Source organism: Vipera berus, assembly GCF_964194415.1.
Source record: "Vipera berus genome assembly, contig: HAP1_SCAFFOLD_95, whole genome shotgun sequence".
In the NCBI taxonomy this organism is placed as follows: Eukaryota; Metazoa; Chordata; class Lepidosauria; order Squamata; family Viperidae; genus Vipera; species Vipera berus.
The window spans coordinates 92,040-115,000 of record NW_027673607.1 but is presented as its reverse complement, the minus strand read 5'-3'; the positions used below and the strand labels follow the sequence as shown (position 1 = coordinate 115,000).

At 44.0% G+C, this 22,961-nt stretch overlaps 1 protein-coding gene across 1 annotated transcript in view; it reads left to right on the top strand.

Annotated features, from left to right (window-relative positions):
* The window catches only part of PRKCQ (protein kinase C theta), a 50,714-nt gene that overhangs the window by 1,607 nt on the left and 26,146 nt on the right, over nucleotides 1-22,961 (top strand). Inside the window, exons 2-5 of the mRNA XM_081346853.1 lie at nucleotides 14,512-14,636; nucleotides 17,014-17,213; nucleotides 18,127-18,187; nucleotides 22,019-22,181. Of these exons, the coding sequence (XP_081202979.1) occupies nucleotides 14,519-14,636; nucleotides 17,014-17,213; nucleotides 18,127-18,187; nucleotides 22,019-22,181 (542 nt within the window). The 5' untranslated portion in view covers nucleotides 14,512-14,518. The remainder of the gene's footprint in view (nucleotides 1-14,511; nucleotides 14,637-17,013; nucleotides 17,214-18,126; nucleotides 18,188-22,018; nucleotides 22,182-22,961) is intronic.

Genomic DNA, 22,961 nt, shown 5'->3' with positions numbered 1-22,961 from the left:
AAAGAAAGAAAGAAAGAAGAAGAAGGAGGGAGGAGGGAGGAGGGAGGGGAGGGAAGGAAGAGAGAAGAAAGGAAGGAAAGAAGGAAGGAAGGAAGGAAGGGCAAGAAAGAAAGAAGGAAAGAAAGAAGGAAGGGAAAGAAAGAGAAAAAAGAGAGAAGAAAGAAAGGGAAAGAAGAAAGAAAGAAAGAAAGAAAGAAAGAAAGAAAGAAAGAAAGAAAGAAAGAAAGAAAGATAGAAAGAAAGAAAGAAAGAAAGAAAGAAAGAAAGAAAGAAAGAAAGAGGAAAAGGAAAGAAAAACATAGGAGCTGGGGGTTGGGAGGAGCAATCTCTCCCATCGCAAACCAGGTTAGAATCAGGCGGAATTAGCTTTGCCTTGTTTAGCAGGGCTGCCTGGATCTGATCCAGCCCTGCATGACTTGATTGATGCCCAGAGGAAGGATTGCCGGCTTTTAAATCAAGGGTCCTTGATGCTCTCTGAGCTTGGTTGCTTTCTTGCAGACGTTTCATGACCAAACTAGGTAACATCATCAGGGCTTGGGGTTTCTTTGGTTGGGCTGTTTCCTGTCGGCTTGGTTGGCAATTCCTTGATTGGGGTATGGTTTACTCCTTGACTGTTGGTCTGATGTTAATCTTGGTGTTAATCTAGGTTTATCTGGCTGCTGGTTGGTGGTGGGGAGGTGTTTGGGTCTTTCTGTTTCGTTTTTGGCTTGCTGATTGCCTCTTTCGCATAACGTGTAGATATTGTTTGCCTCTATGTGTCTATTGATAGCTAGTTTGTCAAAGTGCCCGGCTTCTAGAAATTCCCTGGCGTTTTTAGACTTGGCTTGGCCTAGGACGGTCCCAGTTTCCCAGTTGAAACGGTGGGGAAGTCTGTCCATCTGTTGTGAAATTAAAGATGTCTCATCCTGTCTCCTGACTGCTAATTAGTGCTCATGGATGCGTCCTGCCAGCTTTTGAATCAGCCTGGGCTACTGGTGCTTTTTACACCAGAGACTTGATCACTGTGATGATTTTTTTAGCTGCCTCAAGGTATAGGTATAGGGTTTCCTGCCTGAGCAGGGGGTTGGGCTAGATGACCTTCAAGGTTCCTTCCAACTTTACTATTATTATGAAGGGTGGAAGCTGCCGTTTTCGGTGCTTCCCCCAGGTTCTGGGAAGTTGGCCACCATCCTTGCATGATGGTTCAGGCTGGGAAGTTTTGTCAGGGTCCTCGTTGTAAGAGAGACAGGAGCTTGGAGTAAGACGAAGGAAATGAGTCCTGTTCTTCATCATCTTTGGTTCTTTATAAATGTTGATTTTTCAAGAAATGGATGAATGGGATGGCTGCTCAAGGCTTAATGGTCCCTTAATCATTTCCTTAATGATCTCCAGGGGGCTGGACTAGAAGGCCTTCAAGGCCCCTCCCAGCTCTCTTCTGATTGATTGAGAATGAAGAGATTAGCAATTGGGGACCAATGCCAAGATGCCTGATCTAGGCTGCGTTCACACGTTAAACAAGACTAGCCATGATTGAATGGCTTAGCCAGGGTATCTATGTGATGTAAGTGAACATGCTGTGGTTTTCTTTTGAAATTTGCCTGGACCGCACCATCACACTCATCCCTTATGGTGTGTTTCACCCCTTATAGCAGGGGTCCCCAACCCCCGGTCTGTGGACCGGTACCGGGCCACAGCATGCCAGGAACTGGTCCGTAGAAACAAGCAAAGCCCCATCCGCAGGATGCAGGCAGCACACAAAACCACGCATCCTCCGGTCCGCGGAAAAACCTCTCTCCACGGAACCAGTCCCTGGTGCCCAAACGGTTGTGGACCTCTGTCTTATAGGGTGTGTTTCCTTGGGCACAGCAGCTCATGTGAATGGCCATAAGTGTCCTGTTAACCTGCATTTCAGGTTAAGCACGTGTGAACGCGGTCGCAAAATACCATTCTGTATTTTTTTAGATGAATTTGGATATTGAATACTGGTTACCGATGTTTGTAACACAGGACCCGGATATTTGCATTACTGCTGATCCCCTTATTCTTTCTCCTACCCAATTAAATCAAGAAAAGAGGATTTTCTCCAAGTTCCTTCTTTTAAGAGCTCTTGGGGGGGGGGTGCCCCCAGTTTTTGGAACAGCAAAAAAAAAAAATTCGACGTTATTGGGACATCGGAAAACAATCCGAATCAGAAGCTATTACGACAGGCTTTTGAGGAAGAAATAGATTTATTTTGGGTAAGAAGCCTAGGCAGAAGCCAGCTTTTAGAAATGCAGATATAATAATAACCCATTCAGGAGGGTTGGAGCCTTCCAGCTAGGAACTGAAGAGATTAGGAAGTCAAAGAGACCTAAAATCTACATAAACCCCCCCACCACCACCCAAATTCTAAGGACAGGAAACATAATAGGATTAACGCACCAATACCGAAAGGGCACACTCAGACTCAGGTCAAAGTGCATGACACAGGAAATACAAGGCCTCAAACAGGAACAGGGTATCACCTCAAAAGCCCCAGAAGGTATAAAAGCCCACCGCTGTGCTCCATGTGGTCACTTTTTTTTTTTCAGAGCCATCTTTCTGTCTGGCTCTCCTCTTCAATAAACTACAAGCTTTTTTCTAAAAGCAGTCTCCATGTTGTTTATTCCCGGCTTGGACTGCACCATGATGAAGACTTTTCCTTCAACACAGGGAGCAGAAAAATCGGTTTTCAAAGGAAGCAGTTTAAGATCTCCCATCTCAATCCCTTTGGGAACTTGTAACTTATTTCCTAATTTTCTTTATCTGAGGCAATTGATATCCTCTCATTTTCCAAATTGCCACAAATGACTGGCACTTTGAACGTGTCCTACTGTGGGATTCAATTAACAGCCCATCTCTGTCATTATATCTGCTCTATGGACCCCAACCTGTCCTCATTTTTGTAAAGCCCCAAGAACTGTCACCCTGTGGCAAAATGGACAGCCAATAAATTTTACAAATAAATAAATAAGCTGGCTATTCCTTCAGGCCTTGTCCCAGGGAAAATTTGTGATCCCGTCCAGTTTGATGCTTTCCTTTCTTGAATAGGCTTGGCAAAATTTCCGGGATAAATTTTGCATAGCTTTATTTCTGTTCCTTTTTTTTTTAATGGTGCACCATCCCAAAGTGGTGCAATTTGGAGAGGACAGCTGCATAACTCAAATAAATATTGCATTGTGTTGCGTTGCATCGCATCTCATGCTACTCTGTTCACCGCCCTGAGTCCTTCGGGAGAAGGGCGGTATATAAATAAAATTATTATTATTATTATTATTATTATTATTATTATTATTATTATTATTATTATTATTATTATTATTATTATTATTATTATTATTATTATTATTATTATTATTATTATACTCTTCCTACAGAATTCTGCATCCGGTTCTGCGTGCTGAATGAAGAGCGTGGTTGCAAAAATCAGAAGGGAAAAACTCGGCTTCAGGGCTTGGAAGGTGGGGGTGGGGGTGGGGTGAGCAGACAAAATCCTCCCTTTCAAATAATTGAGTGGCTGAAGGGTTTCTCAAAGTAGAAAAAAGCATTTCTCCACTGTTGCAGGATTAAAATTACAAAAGAGTTGGTTTCAGCTGGTCTGGCAGAGAGGTAAAATCTGGATAAAGATGGCTTAATGCTGGAATTTGGGAAATTTTGGAGTTTAGGGCCCTCCATCCCTGGGGGAAGGGGAAATTTTCTTTGGAGTACATATTTCCCCGTTGCAACTGGGAATCCACCGTTAGGGGCTCTGCATGCATGCAATTTTGCTGCGATATCAGGGCCGTGCAAACCAATTGGGTCTCTGCTAGATGTTTAACCGGCAGACATGCAACCGTATCAAATGTGGCCGAGGGAAATGTAATCAGAGAAAGTGAATATTGCCCACGAAGGCAGTTGGTGGTAGGGAAGGGATCTGACAGACGTGGAAAGTGTGTCTTTGTTGAATCTGAGAGTGTGATGAAGCAGGCAAATGGTAAATGGCAAATGGTCGTAAAAAATGGTATTCAGCAAACATGAAAGAGCCAGTTTGAGACAAATGGTTGTCTGATCTCTTCTTAAAAACCTCCAGTGTTGGAGCACCCACAACTTCTGGAGGCAGGTTGTTCCACTGGCTAATAGTTCTAACTGTCAGGAAATTCCTCCTTCGTTCCAGGTTGCTTCTCTCCTTGATTAGTTTCCATCCATTGCTTCTTGTCCTGCCTTCAGGTGCTTTGGAGAATACCTTGACTCCCTCTTCTTTGGGGCAGCCCCTGAGATACTGGAACCCTGCTATCATATCACCCCTCGTCCTTCTCTTCATTAAGCTAAACCAGGGGTAGGCAACCTTGGCTCTTTTATGACTCATGGACTTCAACTCCCAGAATCCCTGAGCCAGCATGGCTCGGCTTGGAAACTTCTCCCTTTCCCCTCAGCATGGGAAAGGGTGACTTTCCGCCAATCACCAGGAGACTGTGAGTTCTAGTTCCACCTTAGGCCTGAAAGATGGCTGTGTGACTTTGGGCCAATCACCAGGAGACTATGAGTTCTAGTCCTGCCTTAGGCCTGAAAGCCGGCTGGGTGACTTTGGGCCAATCACCAGGAGACTGTGAGTTCTAGTCCTACCTTGGGTATGAAAGCCGGCTGGGTGACATTGGGCCAGTATCTGTTTGTCTGTCTGCCTTTCTCTCTCTCTCTCTCTCAGAGGATTGTTGTTATGGGATAAATGGGAGGAGAATAGAATACAGCTGGAAGGAGGGAGCTGTGTTGGATATGTTTACTGCCCTGAGTTATTTGTGAAAAATAATAAAACCTGGATATAAATAAATAAATAAAGTTAATAAATTGAATTACAGATAGTCCTCAACTTGCGACAGTTCCTTTAGTGCAAGGGTCTTTAAACTTGGCAACTTTAAAGACTTGTGGACTTCAATTCGCAATTCCTGTCACGGTTCCGATAGATGAAACCGTTTAAAAGAACTTCAAGGCAAGGCTTTCTTCCTTAAAGAATATTTTATTTAGGAAACAAGAGATTGGCACGTACAAAGGCGAACCCAAAACTAATTTTCCCTCCCTCAGTCTGCAAAGTTGCAAGTTGCAATTCCCATCCCAAATTGCTGTCATCAATCACATTCACCAACTGTTTCAAATCGTGGGCTCTCCTCCCAGCACTTTTGCCCGCCAAAATGTTATCCGCGTTGACCTTGATTCTCACACACAGAAGTTGTTTTAGCTAACCGAAAACTACACCTTCCCCCCCCACACACACCCTTCTTCCTCTAGCTAAAAAAATCTCTAAACTAATATGTGGTGATGAAGACAAAAACGAAAAATGGCTTCGTTTCTGTTTGTCACAGCGTTGACACCCGTGTCAATTGCAGGAGATTCACTTAAACCACTGCGGCAAGAAACATCGTACAACGAGGCCAAATTCGCTTAACAAAAGTTTCGCTTAGCAGCAGAAATTTTCTCTTCTGCTCATTCGGTCTTGGGCAGTCTTGTGAATTGGGAGGCCTCGTTGCTGAAACGAAGACCCGACTGAGTGTGTGGAAGTGGTTGGGCCAGGAAACCCTTGTCAAAGGAAGACACGTTCCAGGAAATCGAACTGTTTAAATGAAACACGAGAAAGAAATGTTTCTGCTGCCAGCCGTTCGTTCTCTGTTTTTTGAAAAAGTATAGGCGTAACCGACGGGGTAGTAAAAAAAAAACTCTGCTCAAAATACCAGCCAGTTCAATCATTCTTTGCACCATTACTATTAGTCGTAGTAGTAGTAGCTCGATAAGATCTAAGATGGCGGCGCCTGGAATGGCTGCGGCTGCATTGGCTCTTGAAGGCAAATAGTTTTGGGAGGAATAGTAAGGGCTATAGGCCACATGATCAGGAAATTTTAATGTGTTTGAGCAACATGGTGGAACTAAGGTAACATACGACATACAACCGACAATCTTTGCTGGCCTGGCGAGTTTCTAGTTGTTTTGGAACTGTTGGTGAGACCATTAAAAGTCGTTGGCGCTGTTTGAATTTGTTCTACCAGCAGCAAGATCTGACTGCTGGCCCAGTGATGGATTGTATTGCAAATCAGGGCTGTTTCCAGAGGAGGCAGAGGAGGAGAGGACCTGGAGCTTATGGAGCGAAGGAACTGGATGAGGCTGTCGGCAGGCCCAGAGGAAGAGAGAGAGGCTTTTGGAGGAGTTGGTGGCGGCGGCAGCGTGCTCCAGGGGCGAAAAGAAGCAAGGCCTCTTTAAGGAAAAGGTGGAAGAGTCAGCATCAGAAAAAGGAAAGAAGGCGAGGTTGTCAGAATACAAGCGAATTTGAGGGCTAATCCACATGGAGCCCCATTTCCATCTGTCCTGTTTGCCATCGTTCACTCCCTAGAGACTAAAATGGACAATGTGAAATTTGAGCGGGCCACGAACAAGGAGTATACCGGTATATTGGAGATGGCGACCCTTTGAGAGCTGTATGCAACAAAATTTCATTTTGATGTATGCCGATTGGTGTACATTCAAAGTGACAATAAAGTTATCATTATCAGTATGGTAAAATATCGCTATCAAAATGTAATTGAAAAAGGAAAATATGTGAATATATATATATATATCCCCTGCTGAGTATGGAATCCAAATTGAAGCATCTCCCAGTAGAAGAGATTATTGGCAGCTCGGTTTGAATTGTGGGGTCCTTGGTGGTCTCTGAGCTTTCTTGGGTTTTTTGCAGACATTTCATGACCCAACTAGGTAGTATCATGTGGTAGAAGGGAGTGGGGCTTGCAGAAAAGAGGAGGAGGAGGAGGAGGAATGTGGGGTCCTTGGTGCTCTCTGAGCTTGGTGGTTTTCTTGCAGATATTTCATGACCCAACTAGGTAACATCATCAGTGCTAGAAGGGAGGCAGACTTGAGGAGGAATGATGAATCTGTGGTCCTTGTTGCTCTCTGAGCTTGGCGGTATTCTTGCAGTCATTTCACGACCCAACTAGGTAACATCATCAGTGCTAGAAGGGTGTGGGGTTTGTCGAGAGGAGGAGGAGGACTGTGGGGTCCTTTAGTGGGTAGCGTGTTGGTGATGCGTTGTTTTTTTTTAAAGGTAGTACAAAATGTTTCAGGACCCATAATTGTTAGGGCATAATGTTTGAGTAAGCTTTTCCATTTGCACCTGCCAGAATTCCCAAGGAAGGAAAGATGCTTGTTTACAATCCTCTGCCAAAACAGACCAGGATTATCCAGCCTTGCGGCTTCCAAATGTGTTGAATGCCTTCCCATAATCCCCAGCCAAACACCAGCTGTGGGGGATACCAAATTAGCAGACCCAATCATCCAGTTTCATGTCTATATGTATGATCATAATGTAGGTGGGTACTATTTCAGAATAATGCTGAACTGTTCAGAGGGAGGGAGGGAGGGAGGGAGGAAGGAAGGAAGTAGGGAGGGAGGGAGGGAGGGAGGGAGGGAGGAAGGAAGGAAGGAAGGAAGGAAGGAAGGAAGGAAGGAAGGAACAGAGGGAGGGAGGTAAAAAAGGACAGAAGAAAGGAATGGAGGAGAGAAAGTGGAAGAGAGAGAGAGAGAAAGAGGGACCAGAAAGAGAAGGAAGGAAGGAAGGAAGGAAGGAAGGAAGGAAGGAAGGAAGGAAGGAAGGAAGGAGAAGAGGGAACAGATGGAGGGAGGGAATGAAGGACAGAAGAAAGGAAGAGAGGAGAGAAAGGGAGGAGACAAAAAGAAGGAGAGAGAGAGACAGAGAAAGAGGGACCAGAGAGGGAAGGAAAGAAAGAAAGAGAAATGGAGGGAGGGAGAGAGGAGAGAGGGAGGGAGGAAAGGAAGGAAGGAAGGAAGAAGCAATCAAAATCAAAGGAAGGAAGTGAGAAATAGAGAGGGAAGGAAGGAGCCAGAGGAAGAATGGAGGAAGGAAGCGATAGAAGAAAGAAACAGAGAGAAAGAAAAAAGAAAAGAAAGAAAGAAAGAAAGAAAGAAAGAAAGAAAGAAAGAAAGAAAGAAAGAAAGAAAGAAAGAAAGAAAGAAGATAAACTGCATGAGTCTTTACTTTCTTGAATGAAGAGGCAGAGTAGACTTTCAGTTCTGAAACTTGGAACAAGTCCAGAGCATCCCAGCAGGGCTGATCAGGCGTATGAAAACCAGAAGTCATACAAGGGGGAGGGGGGAGGGGCGTGGAGGGAACCAGGATGCTCAGTCTGGAGAAGAGAAGACAGAGCGTAGGCGCCTGAAAAGTTTCCACATGAAGAAAGAGAAGGCATTTCCTGGGCTTTTGTGTGTTTTCAAAAGGGGCTGCCCACCCCCATTACAATCCACTTTCCCACGCCCCCTAAGAGAACTAGAATTCCCAAATAGAAGTCTCTACGATTCCTCTTTGCACCCACGCATTTATCCCAGTTTTCAGTTGCAAATGTTTCCACACAAAAGGACTGCCACCTACGCCGGTGTTTCCCAACCCTGTCGCCTTTAAGGTGGGTGGACTTCAACTCCCAGAATTCCCCAGCCAGCCAGCCTGGGAGTTGAAGTCCACCCACCTTAAAGGTGACAAGGTTGAAAAACAGTGATACCCTATACCAGGGGGTCTTCCAACTTGGCCCTTTGATGACTTTTGGACTTCAACTCCCAGAATTCCTCAGCCAGGCACGCTGGCTGAGGAATTCTGGGAGCTGAAGTCCACAAGTCATCAAAGGGCCAAGTTGGAAGAACCCTGCCCTATACATTTATTGTGACATTAGGGAGCCAACAGATGGGCCCCCAGGGCTGCAGGACTCTGGGAAAAATGGTCTAGTTCATAGACTTCTACGAAACCTAGCTTGTTGGCAGAAGAAAGGTGGTTAAAACTAGCCCAGTTTCGAAAGAGAGGGCTCTTAAAGAAACGACACTGAGGGTTTTCCAGCCCTTTCAGTTGTTCCAGCAGCACCTACTCCCAAGGTGTGAAAATGAGATCCGGTGTCCGAAACCAGAGACACTGGCCTTAGTTAAAGCTGCTTTTTAATTATAGGAGGTACAGATTATTTTTCACAGAAAGTGCTGGCACTAAGATTTCTATGCTCTCTTGTTAAAAAGAGAGAGAGAGAGAGAGAGAGAAACAGAGAGAGAGAAAGAGAGAAGGTGTTGAGATCTGAAAATGCTGAGGGTTTTTTCCATTCTTGTTCTATAAGCCTTAAGTGCCAAGAGGACATGGGGGTGGGGGATATGCTTGTCATTATACAGGTAGCCCTTGACTTAATGACTGTTTGAAATAATGATTAATAGTAGTAGTAGTAGTAGTAGTAGTAGTAGTAACTGGGCATTGTGTAAAAAATACGACTTGCCTGTGTCCGAAAAGTCGTGGGAACGTAGGGTGGAAAAAGTTGTCGAGAATGAGAGGGTGAAGATCTTGTGGGACTTCCGAATACAGACAGATCGCCATTTGGAACACAACAGGCCAGATCTCGCAGTCGTAGAGAACCGAAGCGTACAGCTGATTGATACCGCTGTACCAGGAGATGCCAGAGTCGAAGAAAAAGAACTGGGGAAAATTACGAAATACTGCGACCTGGCCATCGAAACTGCGCGATTATGGATGAAATGTGTAACAGTGATACCCATTGTCATCGGGGCACTGAGAACTATGTCCCCAAATTTTGCAAAATACATCAAGAAACTGCAGCTTCCTGCAGTAACTCCAGCAATGTTACAAAAAACTGCGCTACTCGGAACATCTTACATTTTAAGGAGAGACCTGGTTGATACCTAGGATGCTGGCAGCAGCCCGTGCCAACCATTAGTGCCAGTCAATTTGAGTGTTCAGTTGACTGAGGTTCTCTAAATAATAATAATAATAATAATAATAATAATAATAATAATAATAATAATAATAATAATAATAATACTTCACTACTCAAAACATCTTACATTTTAAGGAGATACCTGGTTGATACCTAGGATGCTGGCAGCAACCCATGTCAACCATCAGCGCCAGCCAATCTGAATGTTCAGTTGACTGAGGTTCATGTTTAATGAATAAAAGATAATAATAATAGAGTAGGAAGGGACCTTGGAGGCATAGAATAGAATAGAATAGGAGCTGGAAGGGACCCTGGAGGTCTTCTAGTCCAACCCCCTGCTCAGGCAGGAAACCGTATACCATTTCGGACAAATGGTTGTCCAGTCTCTTGTTAAAAACTTCCAGTGTTGGAACTTCCACAACTTCTGGAGGCAGGTTGTTCCACTGGTTAATTGTTCTAACTGTTAATCAGTGGAACAACCTGCCTCCAGAAGTTGTGATTCATGATTATTTTTCACACTTGCGACCGTTGCAGCATTCCCCATGGGGACGTGATGAAAAGCTTGGCAATTGGTTCCTATTTTTGACGGTTGTGGCTTCCTGGGGTCAGGCGATCCCCTTTTGCAATCAATCACCTGACGATGACTGGGAGACAGATGCTCACGATTTTTTTCCTCTAGAAAAACAGCCTTGGGTCACTAAATATGGCTAAGCCCCACTTATTTAATAACAAGCAGGGGGGGGGGGAAATCCTAGAATTAAGAAGACGTTTTCCGACAGCCGAGAACAATATTTATTTATTTATTTATTTATTTATTTATTTATTTATTTATTTATTTATTTTATTACATTTATATACCGCCCTTTCCCGAAGGACTCAGGGCGGATTACAGGGTGATTAAAAACAAAAATACAAAAGTTAAAAACAAATTTTTAAAAATTATATCCATCCCTGAATAAATAAAACCCCAGTTAAAATTAAAATTAAAATTCTCAATAAACCGGTGGAATGGCTTGCCTTCAGAAATTGTAGATTTTTAAGAAGAGACTGGACAGCCACTTGTCTGAAATGGTATAGGGTTTCCTGCTTGAGCAGGGGGTTGGACTAGATGACCTCCAAGGTCCCTTCCAGCCCTATTCTGATTAAATTGATTGAAGATGATAGATGATAGATAGATAGATAGATGATAGATAGATAGATAGATAGATAGATGATAGATAGATAGATAGATAGATAGATAGATAGATAGATAGATAGATAGATAGATAGATAGATGATAGACAGACAGACAGACAGACAGACAGACATTTTAGATAGATATCTAAAGATAGATTTTTTTCCAAACTCTCAACATCTTTTTTGTGATGTGGTGACCAAAATTGGCTGAAGTTTTCCAGATGTGGTCTTACTAGGGTTTTATTAAGCACTACTAGTACTTCCTGTGATCTTGATTCTATGCCCCTGTTTCTACAACCCTGGATTGTATTAGCCTTTTTGGCGGCTGCTGCACAGGCACACTGCTGGCTCATGGTTAAGTGATCGTCCACTAGGACTCCAAGGTCTATCTCTTTTTAAGCCAGATAGAATATTATGCTTCTCCTAAAGAAGAAGAGGAAACACAGGTTCTTAAAGGCAGAAAGCAGCCCAATTATTCCTGCTATGGGAAAATCAGCCTCAGGCAGAAGCCTGAAGTCTTTAGGAATGCAGATTTGATAATCCCATTCAGAAAGACTGGGGCCACCTTATTCATAAGCAAAACGCCTTCAGCCTCAGCTCCCACAGAAGGCTGGGGTTGATGGGATTAACAAAGACTCCTAAAATGTATACAGTATTTCCCCTACCCAGCTCCAAGGACAGGGCGTGAAGTGTTGATACCACTTTACAAGGCTTTGGTAAGGCCACACCTGAAATGCAGCATCTAGTTTTGGTCACCACGATGTAAAAAAGATGTCGAGACTCTAGAAAGAGTCCAGAGAAGAGCAACAAAGATGATTGGGGGACTCAAGGCTAAAACATATAGGGAACGGTTGCTGGAATTGGGTATGTCTAGTTTAATGAAGAGAAGGACGAGGGGGGACATGATAGCAGTCTTCCAATATCTCAGGGGCTGCCCCAAAGAAGAGGCAGTCAAGCTATTTTCCAAAGCACCTGAAAGCAGGACAAGAAGCAACGGATGGAAACTAGTCAAGGAGAGAAGCAAGCTAGAATTAAGGAGAAATTTCCTGACAGTGAACACAATTAACCAGTGGAACAGCCTGCCTCCAGAAGTTGTGAATGCTGTAACACTGGAAGTCTTTAAGAAGAGACTGGACAGCTATTTGTCTGAAATGCTATAGGGTTTCCTGCCTGAGCAGGGGGTTGGACTACATGACCTCCAAGGTCCCTTCCAACTTTATTATTATTATTATTTTGTTTGTTGTTGTTGTTATACATTTCACAACAAGCAGGCATCCCAATCTCAAAGCCCCAAAAGATGCCTAGAAGCCCACCTACTCTCAGCTCCATTTTGTCAGCCACCCCAGATACATGCTGCTGTCACTTTAGTTTCTGGCTACCCAATAAATAAGAGATCTGCATTCTGAAACGCAGCCTTCCTTCCGTTCATTTCTACAGCGTCTTTCTCCTGGCTTGGAACAGAACCAGATTTTTCTTGCAACACACGAATGAGCTAATATCACACGGTCCGTAAACTTCTTACTGAACCACTGACAAATTCATGTTTAAGAACAAAAGTGACTTCTGGAACGTCCCTTAAATTCAGTATATGTAACACAGGTCTTTTCTCCTTGTCCTTCAATGTTAAAATTCTGCAGGGTTTCCTAAGGATATGCTTTTTTGTCCCTAGTTGCAACACCCAACTGTTCATTTCACGCCCTTTAAGACAAGGTTGTGCCAGCTGTCAGATATTTTCTCCTGGCTCTGGAGGGTCTTTTTCAACTGGTGCAATCCAAGCCAGAAACTCAGACTTGTCAGGGCATTTTAGAAGCAGCTGGCTGGCCAACTTTTGCTAAGTCAGCTTGTTGGGAAGCTTAAAAAGGGGAAATGCTGTGGGCATGGATAAGCGGCAACTGTGTTGTGTGTTTGTGCTGCTGGTGGCCGATAAAACTCCAGTGGTTTTTAGACCAATGTCTATGGAGATTCTCAGTCACCTGGGTCACGGTTGTCCCGAAGGTGTTTTTTTCAAAAGGCCTTGGAAGACGTTTCGCTTCTCACCCAAGAAGCTTCTTCAGTTCTAACTGACTGTTGGGGAACGGAAGGATTTATATTCCTTGAAGTCATCTGGTTGTTAGTACTCTGAAGGTTGGCTCTTAGCTCTCGGAGAGTTGTGGAAGTCACTTCGAGGTTTACCTCTACTCTCCGTGTCACCTGAATCAGAGGGCAAATAGGCGAGGGACCTATTTGGGACTTTTGAAAGGACTGTTGTGATTCAGGGTCAGCCTGTGGGTTCGGCAGTTGGGTCGGACGACTCAGAGGAGGAGGAGGGGGGTGTTGAAGAGCTTGCTGATGATGGCCTTGAGGCTCCGCAGAGCCCTCAGCCAGGCCCCTCCCACCTGGTCACGACGGAGACCCAGCTGTGTGAGCCTGACAGCATGGATGAAGATGACCCACAGCTGGCCCTGTTCAAGGATGCCCGACGCAGGAGGCAGTCAATCAGGAGTAAACAGAGGAAGGCAATGGGGCACCTCGGAAGGAGGCAGAGAGAAGCCATGCCCTGAGCTGTATAAAAGGGGAATGCGTGGGAGGGCTGGTTTGCTGAAGGCAACCGCTTGAAAAGCTCCTGTTTCTTGGTTTGTGTCTTGTTCTGTTTGTTTTTGTATTCATAAATTTGGCAGGCTTAATTCCAGCCTCTTGCCTTCTTGTAAAAGGGGTTGTCCCTGCCTTTTCTGCAGGGCCGGTAGCAGGCTGGTACAGAACAAGGACTGCATTGGAGATTGGAGATAGGTGATGTCATATTCCCCCCCTCCCCGTTGAGAGAGGGCTATTCAGTTTTGACGTGGACAGCCTCTTTGACCCCTCTTTCAAATCAGTGGCCCTCTCTGTATGTCTAGTATGTCTTTTCATTAATTAGTATGTTGAGTTTAATGAAAAGAAGGACTAGGGGTGACATGATAGCAGTCTTCCGATATCTCAGGTTGCCACAAAGAAGAGGGAGTCAAGCTATTCTCCAAAGCGCCAAAAGGCAGGACACAAAGCAACGGATGAAGACTAATCAAGGACAGAAGCAAGCTAGAATTAAGGAGAAATTTCCTGACAGTTAGAACAATTAACCAGTGGAAGAGCCTGCCTCCAGATGTTGCAGATGCTCCAACTCTGGAAGTTTTTAAGAAGAGACTGGACAACCATTTGTCTAAAATGGTATAGGGCAGGGGTAGGCAACCTTGGCTCTTTTATGACTCGTGGACTTCAACTCCCAGAATTCCTGAGCCAGCCATGCTGAGGAGAAATGGAGAGGTCTCCATGCTGAGCCATGCCGGCTCAGGAATTCTGGGAGTTGAAGTCCACGAGTCATAAAAGAGCCAAGGTTGCCTACCCTTGGTATAGGGTCTCCTGCCTGAGCAGGGGGTTGGACTAGAAGACCTCCAAGGTCCCTTCCAGCTCTGCTACTCTGACCAGAATGTGGACTTTGCTGTCTTCAATAGAGTGGCCTTTGTCTTTCAGATGTAGATGGGCTGCTGAATCCTATCCTGATGGGTGTGTCCTCCTCTGTTGTGCCAAGCCTTTGTGATGGGCTTATTTAGTTTTTCGGCCGATCCGCTAACTAGAACTTTCTCACCCCCTCCAGAGTTGCCATGTCACCGTTCCTGAGGATTGGGCTGTCCAATTATGACAGCGGCCCCTACCTCCCATCTCAAGGAGACGTGATCGATCCCTATTGCGCTGTGATGGTGAAGGAGGCAGTGGAGGCCGGTAAGCAAACACCTCTTTCCACCTGGCCATCCTTTGCAGTTGGGTGTGAGATGAAGGTCTTGCAGTCCCTTGGATTTCAGTCAGAAATTGGAGAGTGTGATAGCTTAAGGTATTATTTTCTCTTGGATTTTGACCTTAACCCCAAGGGAGGCTCTGAATCCCAATGAGGAAAGAAGAGACAAAGAATGGCTATTTAATCTTTTATCACGCTGGTCCCTTTCCGGCTCAAAGTTATTCACTTCTCAAACTGTGTTTTTTTTTAAAAAAACTCATCAGGTCTCCATTTACCAATAAAGGAGAATATCTGTAGTGGGTGCGATACCAGCACAGCTGCACAAATGGGGTGGAGCTTGTGTTGGGACCGTTTTTATTGCTTCTCCATCCCTTTACTCCAGGGTCTTCAAACTTGGCCCTTTTATGACTCGTGGACTTCAACTTCCAGAATTCCTCAGCCAGGCACGTGTGCCTGGCTGAGGAATTCTGGGAGTTGAAGTCCACAAGTCATAAACGGGCCAAGTCTGAAGACCTCTGGTATGGATCCAAGCCTGCAGTTTCATCAAAATGGCTGACTGAGGAATTCTGGGAGTTGAAGTCCACCAGTCATAAAAGGGCCAAGTCTGAAGACCCCCTGCTTTACTTGTTCTGCACATCTCCAACCAATATCTTTAATTGGAGCTCTGCAAATACAACCATACACATCTAACGCTTCAAGTCAGGACCGCCGCCCCCAGGTATGCTCAAAATGGTGTCTGCAGTGGTGAATTCAAGGCTCCACCTACTTTTTAAAAAGTGAGTTGCAGGTTAGACACAGTTGTGATCACTCCCTCCTGGCCACCAGCTTCTTTTTTTGCACTAAACCTGCTCAGAGTAGAGAATAACATAAAACAGGCCCTCTTCTGTGTTAGAAATGTTTACAAGTAATCCTCGACTTACAACTGTGTATTTTAGTGACCATTCGAAGTTACAATGGCACCCAAAAAAATATATGACAGGATACTTTTCAGACTTACGACCACTGCAGCACGTGATCAAAATTCAGACGCTTGGCCACTGACTCATATTTATGACAGTATCCTGGGGGGGTCACGTGATCCCCTTTTGCGACCTTCTGACAAGCAAAGTCAACGGAGCAGCCAGACTCACTTAAGAACCGTGTAACTCACTTAAGAACTGCAGGAATTTAATTAACGACCGTGGCAAGAAAAGTTGTAAAAAGTCGTAAAATGTTAAGTGAACCACTCAACAGAAATTTTGGGCTGAATGCTGATCGTAAGTCGAGGACCACCTGTCAATCTTGCTGATAATAAAGTCACTGCATTTTGCTGCAGCCTGCTTGAGGAAAAAGCTCTCAAATAATGGACTTGCCAAGCTTAGTCAGTTAAATTGTAATTCAAGAGGGCCAACAGGCTAAAAATAACTCTAGTTAATGCAGAAAAACACTCGGTCGCGCAGCGAAAGGTCAGGGGACTTAATGCAATTTGCACACGCGGGTGCATATACAGTACATATTCTCCACAACATCCTCCAGCCGATGAAAGAACTCACTAAGAAAATTTGAAAATCCTGTGGCGTTTACTAAAAGGAGTAACCACAGAACTAGGGGCAGGTGAATAATTACATCTGGCTTCTATCAAGTTCCTGGTTGGTTGTTTTTTTTTTGTGAACTTGACATGTTTCATTCATCAGATTTGAGATGATTTACACATTTTGGTTACATTTTTTTCCCCCAAACATAAACATTTTCTGTGTTTGGTTTCAGAAAAGGCTACGAATTTGCACTGAGTTATCGCTAGTCCAGCTTGTTGTAAGTTCAAAGCGAACTGGGGGAAAAAAATAACTTACGACCGTTTTTCACACTCACCGTTGCAGCATCTCCTGTGGTCAAAATTCTGATACATGGCAACTGACTCATATTTATGACGCTTGCAGTGTCCTGGGGTCACGTGATCACGTTTTGTGACCTTCTGACAAGCAAAGTCAATGGGGAAGCTGGGTTCGTTTTACAACCGTGTTACTCACTGAACAGCTGCAATGATTTGCTTAGCAACCGAGGCAAGAAAATAGGGGAAAAACAACTTAACAGCTGTTTTGCTTACCAATGGAATTTGGGGGGGGGTCAATTCCAGTCGTAAATCGAGGACTATCTGTATTGGAAGTTTTCTCCAGTTGATGAGGAACTGGAAAAGTTTGGGAACAACTGAGGAAAATTGAGAGTGGAGAATATTGCCCACCCCTGAGACAAAGAAAGAGAGAGGGGTGGTGGTGGTAGGCATGTGGAGACCCAGAGTTACGCATTTGGCTGCTGTTTTGCGATGTTCTGTATGTTTTGATGGCGTCGTGCGTATAAAAAAAAATGGAATTACTGATTCGATTCTAGAGAAAGGTCAAGTGTTTGTCCAGAAGAAGCCGACAATGTATCCCCCTTGGAACAGCACTTTCGATGCCCACATCCGCAAAGGCCGGGTCATGTATGTTGTGGTGAAGGACAAAAGTGCGGAGATGGTCTCGGAGACCACCGTGGAACTCAACCTTGTTGCTGAAAAGTGCAAGAAAAATAATGGGAAAGTTGAAATTTGGGTAGGTTTCAACCCCGTAGACCAGCATTAACTTTTAAAAACTTTCATATATTGGGCTTCCATCATCCTCCCTCCCTCTTTTTCCTTCCTTCCTTCCTTCCTTCCTTCCTTCCTTCCTTCCTTCCTTCCTTCCTTCCTTCCTCCCTCCCTCCCTCCCTCCCTCCCTCCCTCCATCCTTTTCTTTTTTCATTTGATTTCTTTCCTTCTATCCTCCCTCCCTGACTCTTCTCTCTCTCCCTCCCTCTTTCTTTCTTTCTTTCTTTCTTTCTTTCTTTCTTTCTTTCTTTCTTTCTTCCTTCCTTCCTCCCTCCCTCCCTCCCTCCCTCCCTCCATCCTTTTCTTCTTTCATTTGATTTCTTTCCTTCTATCCTCCCTCCCTGACTCTTCCCTCCCTCCCTCTTTCTTTCTTTCTTTCTTTCTTTCTTTCTTTCTTTCTTTCTTTTATTTCTTCATTCATTCCTTGCTTTTTCTTCCTTCCTTCCTTCCTTCCTTCCTTCCTTCCTTCCTTCCTTCCTTCCTTCCTTCCTTCCTTCCTTTCTTCCCTTTTTTCTTTCTTTCTTTCTTTCTTTCTTTCTTTCTTTCTTTCTTTCTTTCTTTCTTTCTTTCTTTCTTTCTTTCTTTCTTTCTTTCTTTCTCCACTCCTCCCCTCTCTCTTCCTTACTCCCTTTCTCTCTTCTTTCTCTTTCTTCATCCTTCCCTTCCTCCTTCTGCCCCTCCCTTCCTCTTTCTTTCTGTCTTCTTTATTTTCCTTTCCTCCCTCCTTTCCTTTGTCAATTTGTAAAAAAACCCACTTCCATAGTAAGCCTGGACTGGGTGTACTATTAAAAAGAAACCTCTGATTTAAAAGGAAAAAAAAAACTCTGATTGCATTCCAATTTCCACTTAAAGTTCTATTTTACTGTCTTCTTTTTCAGCTTGAACTAAAACCCCAAGGAAGGATGTTAATGAACGCAAGATACTTTTTGGAAAGTACAGGCAAGTATCAATATTGCTCATGTTCGTTTCAGTGCTTTTTAGCATTTCACCCACATCCCCGCCCAACTTTAAAGCAAGAATATTTTGAAATAAAAAATTTAAAATTGATCAGAGCTGCAGAAAATTTTTCAGCACCCCATTTTTCCACGTACGGGTAGTCCTCGACTTACCTCCACAAAGGAGCCCAAAATTTCCATTGAAAAGCAAGATAGTTGCTAAGTGAGTTTTTCCCCCATTTAATCTACCCCAACAGATATGGGTGACATACAATAGTTCAGGGGTGTCAAACTCAATTTCATTGAGGGCCGCATCAGCATTGCGGTTGCCCTCAGGGGGCCGGGTGGGTGTGGCCTGGGTGGGCGTGGCCTACTGGGTGGGAGTGGCTAGTGCGTATGGCCTACTGGGTGGGCGTGGCCAGCTCTACATCGTTCGCATCAAGGGTGCCTATGGGGGCCTGGGCAGCAGTGGGACAGATCTGAGGGTCTCTGGCAGAAGGAGGGTCTCAGGGCCAAGGCAGTGGGGGCCGTTCCCTCACTGTTTCCAGGATGGCTTCGCGGGCCACATGAAACCACTTCACGGGCCGGATCCGCCCCCCGGGCCTTGTGTTTGACATGTCTGCAATAGAATTAGAATGACTCATGGGGTGTGTGCCGATTCTCTGTATAAATGGGGAAAGACACCTTCAGCACAATGTGATTGCGGGGCTCCCCGACAGACTATCCAACATATAGTGAGGGAATGCACTAATAGAAGATACCCAGGAGATTTTAAGGACTTCCTCTGCGTAACAACGGCAGCTACTAACTGGATCTCCAAACTCGACATTAAACTCTGAAATGTCATTTCTGTTTTCCTCTTAGGTTTTATAATTGCTTCTTTTTTTTAAAAAAAAAATTGTTTTAACTGTTCTAACTTGTAAATATGAAGTGCTTTTAATTCTGTGTGTGACCAGCCATACGCTAAATAAATAAATCCCCCATTTACAACTTTCTTGCCACAGTCGTTAAGTGAATCACTTAAGTTTTGCCCCATTTACAACTTTCTTGCCACAGTTGTGAAGTGAATCACTTAACAATGGTTAAGGGGTTAAGTTGTTAAGTTAGTAAAACGGGTGTTAATTGAATCTGGCTTCCTCACATTGACTTTGCTTGTCAGAAGGTCGCAAAAGGGGGTCACGTGACCCCATCATAAATATGAGCCTGTTGCCAAGTATCCGAGTTTTGATCACGTGACCGTAGGGATGGTGCAACGGTCGTAAGTGTGAAAAACGGCCATAAGTCACTTTTTTCAGTGGTATTTTTTTTAAAATTCCATTTATATCCCGCCCTTCTCCGAAGACTCAGGGCGGCTTACAAGCTTAGCAGTAGCCTTCATTCTATGTATATGCCTGCTTATTAGGGCTTTCACACACACCCCAAGCGGCATTATTACAAAGTCAGCTTAATTGCCCCCAACAATCTGGGTATTGTAACTTTGGTGACTAAATGAACTGTTTTAAGTCGAGGACTACCTGTTATTTATTCATTTGAGTACTCCCTCTATATTTGCTGGATATTTCCTGCCTCAAGACGTACTTTTATCCAGACTGGGTCATGGTTTCTAAAAAAGGCTGAATCCGTTTCACACGACCGTCCCTTTTTCTATAAAACTCCGATGCTTTTGTTTTCACATGACCTCTGCTTAAGAAACCAAATTTCTTAATGGGACAAGGGCCTCTGTTTTGATACCTCAATGCATTCCTGGGAACGGCTTTAAATCAGAGTAGAATTCCTTTTTCTTTTCTTTTAATCATAGGGCTTTTATTGTTTTATCTCTATATATAAAATACAAAGAGAAACAGGAATGGGAATTTAGGGGAAGGAAAAAGAAAGGGGGAAAGAAAATGTAAGGTACGAGAAAAATTTTTTTTAAAAAAAGGCACGGACTTCTGACTTTTTTTTGGCATAAAAAAGATAAAAACTGTCTATGAATATCACAGGAAGGCCTGGAGGAACGTTGTCCATGGGGTCACGATGGGTCAGACACGACTTCGCAATTAACAACAACAACAATGGATATCACTTCTGGATTTTGTGCTTGGGATGAAAAAAAAATGAAGCTTTGACTTTGGTTTTGTCGATTGGGTAGATTTGTCGTTAAAGAGATGGCTAGTTATATACCAATGTGTAAAAGTAAAAAGTTGAGGTTGGAATGTTTCTATCTTGTACTGTGCTAAAGAATAAATCAGGGTAGAATTTCTGTACCATGTTGGGTTAGACCAGGGGTAGGCAACCTTGGCTCTTTTATGACTCGTGGACTTCAACTCCCAGAATTCCTGAGCCAGCATGGGGGAACTATGGCCCCTTCATGACTCGTGGACTTCAACTCCCAGAATTCCTAAGCCAGCCGTGCTGAGGGGAAAGGGAATGGTTTCCAAGCTGAGCCATGCTGGCTCAGGAATTCTGGGAGTTGAAGTCCATGAGTCATAAAAGAGCCAAGGCTTCCTGCCCCTGGCTTAGACTAAAATGGGTTGTGGGAATTTGTGGGAACACAGCCAGAATAGTTTGCTTGAGCTGGACCATCAAATTAAGCTATTTAGGGAGGGGTCTTTGCAGGATGTGGTCAAAATATCAAGATGGCAACATTTGGGGTGGGAGGGAACACAGTGAATCATACAGACGTGGTTTTCTTAACCAGAGTTTAGGATTAATTTTCTAAGTTGTCTAGAGTCACTCAAAGTGAGTGAGTGGCCATAGAAATCAATAAAACAAAATAATGAAATGAAATGAAATGAAATGAAATAAAATAAAATGTTGTCTACATACAGTGTCATCCTAGCTCACGGGTAGGCAACCTCGGTTCTTTTATGACTCATGGACTTCAACTCCCAGAATTCCTGAGTCAGCATAGCATAGGAATTCTGGAAGTTGAAGTCCATGAGTCATAAAAGAGCCGAGGTTGCCTACCCCTGTCCTAGCTCATCTTTTGGTGCTAAAGACCCAATGAAAAAACAGAAACAAACCATAGTTTAGTGCAGACATGTCAAACGCGTGACGTCACGTGACATCACGTGATGTATCGGGGCTTTCCCCCCATTGCTGGCAATGGGGTGGGCACGGTCTGTTCATGATGCGTCTGGCCCGCGGGCCGGCAATTTGACACCCCTGGTTTAGTGTTTCCCAAATCTTGGCAGCTTTAAGATGGGTGGACTTCAACTCCCAGAATTCCCCAAGTTGGCTGGAGAATTCTGGGAGCGGAAGTCCACCCATCTTAAAGCTGCCAGGATTTGGGAAACACTGTCCTAGTTTACAACTCAGTTTGGGAATTGCTGACTTCAACCATAATAGAATAACAGAGTTGGAAGGGACCTTGGAGGTCTTCTAGTCCAATCCCCATCAGCCTCAGAAAAATCAGTTAGGGGAATTGTGATCTGGCAACATCTAGAAAGGGTTTTGTGTTTGGGGGGGGGGGTTTCAAGAAGCCAGCATTTTAGACAATGGAGATTTTGTTTAGTGCACCCGTCGTGAAAATATCCAGTTCATGAAGCCCCAATCTAAACAACCCTTCTTCTCAAGATGCTAGCTTTTTCACAAGCAAGAAAATTAATCATCCCTTCGCCCCCATCAAACACGTTGCTGGTAAAGTCCAGAAATAACATAAGCACCGCTAAATTCTTCTGATGGTGACAGTGGCTCTAAAGATTTTAGGAAGTGTGCCTGGTTATTTTTATCAGTTGGGGCGTTTCTTCGCAGTTTTTCGAACTGTTTTAAATATGCGCTATTTAAATTCATGGCCTGACCACCAAATTTCTTCCTTCAGTGCTGTCCCTTTCTTGTCCTGCCTCTTACTCAGATGATCCAGAGTTTATCGACTGTGAAAAGGAGGGTTTCTTCTCGCTACATCAACGGAGGGGAGCCATTAAGCAAGCGAAGATTCATAACGTCAAGTGCCACGAGTTTACAGCCACTTTCTTTCCCCAACCCACGTTCTGTTCTGTTTGCCACGAATTTGTCTGGTACGACCAAGGGGTTTCTTTGGGGTGGGGGTCTGTGAAGGACAGGATGCAGCTTTCTTTCCTGATGGGAAGATGCTTCCTGTGGAGAGCTGTTACGATCCATCGGTCAAAAGAACTGTTACGATCCATTGGTTAAAAGAGCTGCTATGGTCCATTGGTCAAAAGAATTGTTATGATCCATTGGTCAAAAGAGCTGCTACGATCCATTGGTCAAAAGAATTGTTATGATCCATTGGTCAAAAGAGCTGTTATGATCCATTAGTCAAAAGAACTGTTACGATCCATTGGTCAAAAGAGCTGTTATGATCCATTGGTCAAAAGAGCTGTTATGATCCATTAGTCAAAAGAACTGTTACGATCCATTGGTCAAAAGAGCTGCTACGATCCATTGGTCAAAAGAATTGTTATGATCCATTGGTCAAAAGAGCTGTTATGATCCATTGGTGAAAAGAACTGTTACAATCCATTGGTCAAAAGAGCTGTTAAGATCCATTGGTCAAAAGAGCTGTTATGATCCATTAGTCAAAAGAACTGTTACGATCCATTGGTCAAAAGAGCTGTTATGATCCATTGGTCAAAAGAGCTGTTATGATCCATTAGTCAAAAGAACTGTTACGATCCATTGGTCAAAAGAGCTGTTATGATCCATTGGTCAAAAGAGCTGCTACGATCCATTGGTCAAAAGAATTGTTATGATCCATTGGTCAAAAGAGCTGTTATGATCCGTTGGTGAAAAGAACTGTTACGATCCATTGCTCAAAAGAGCTGTTATGATCCATT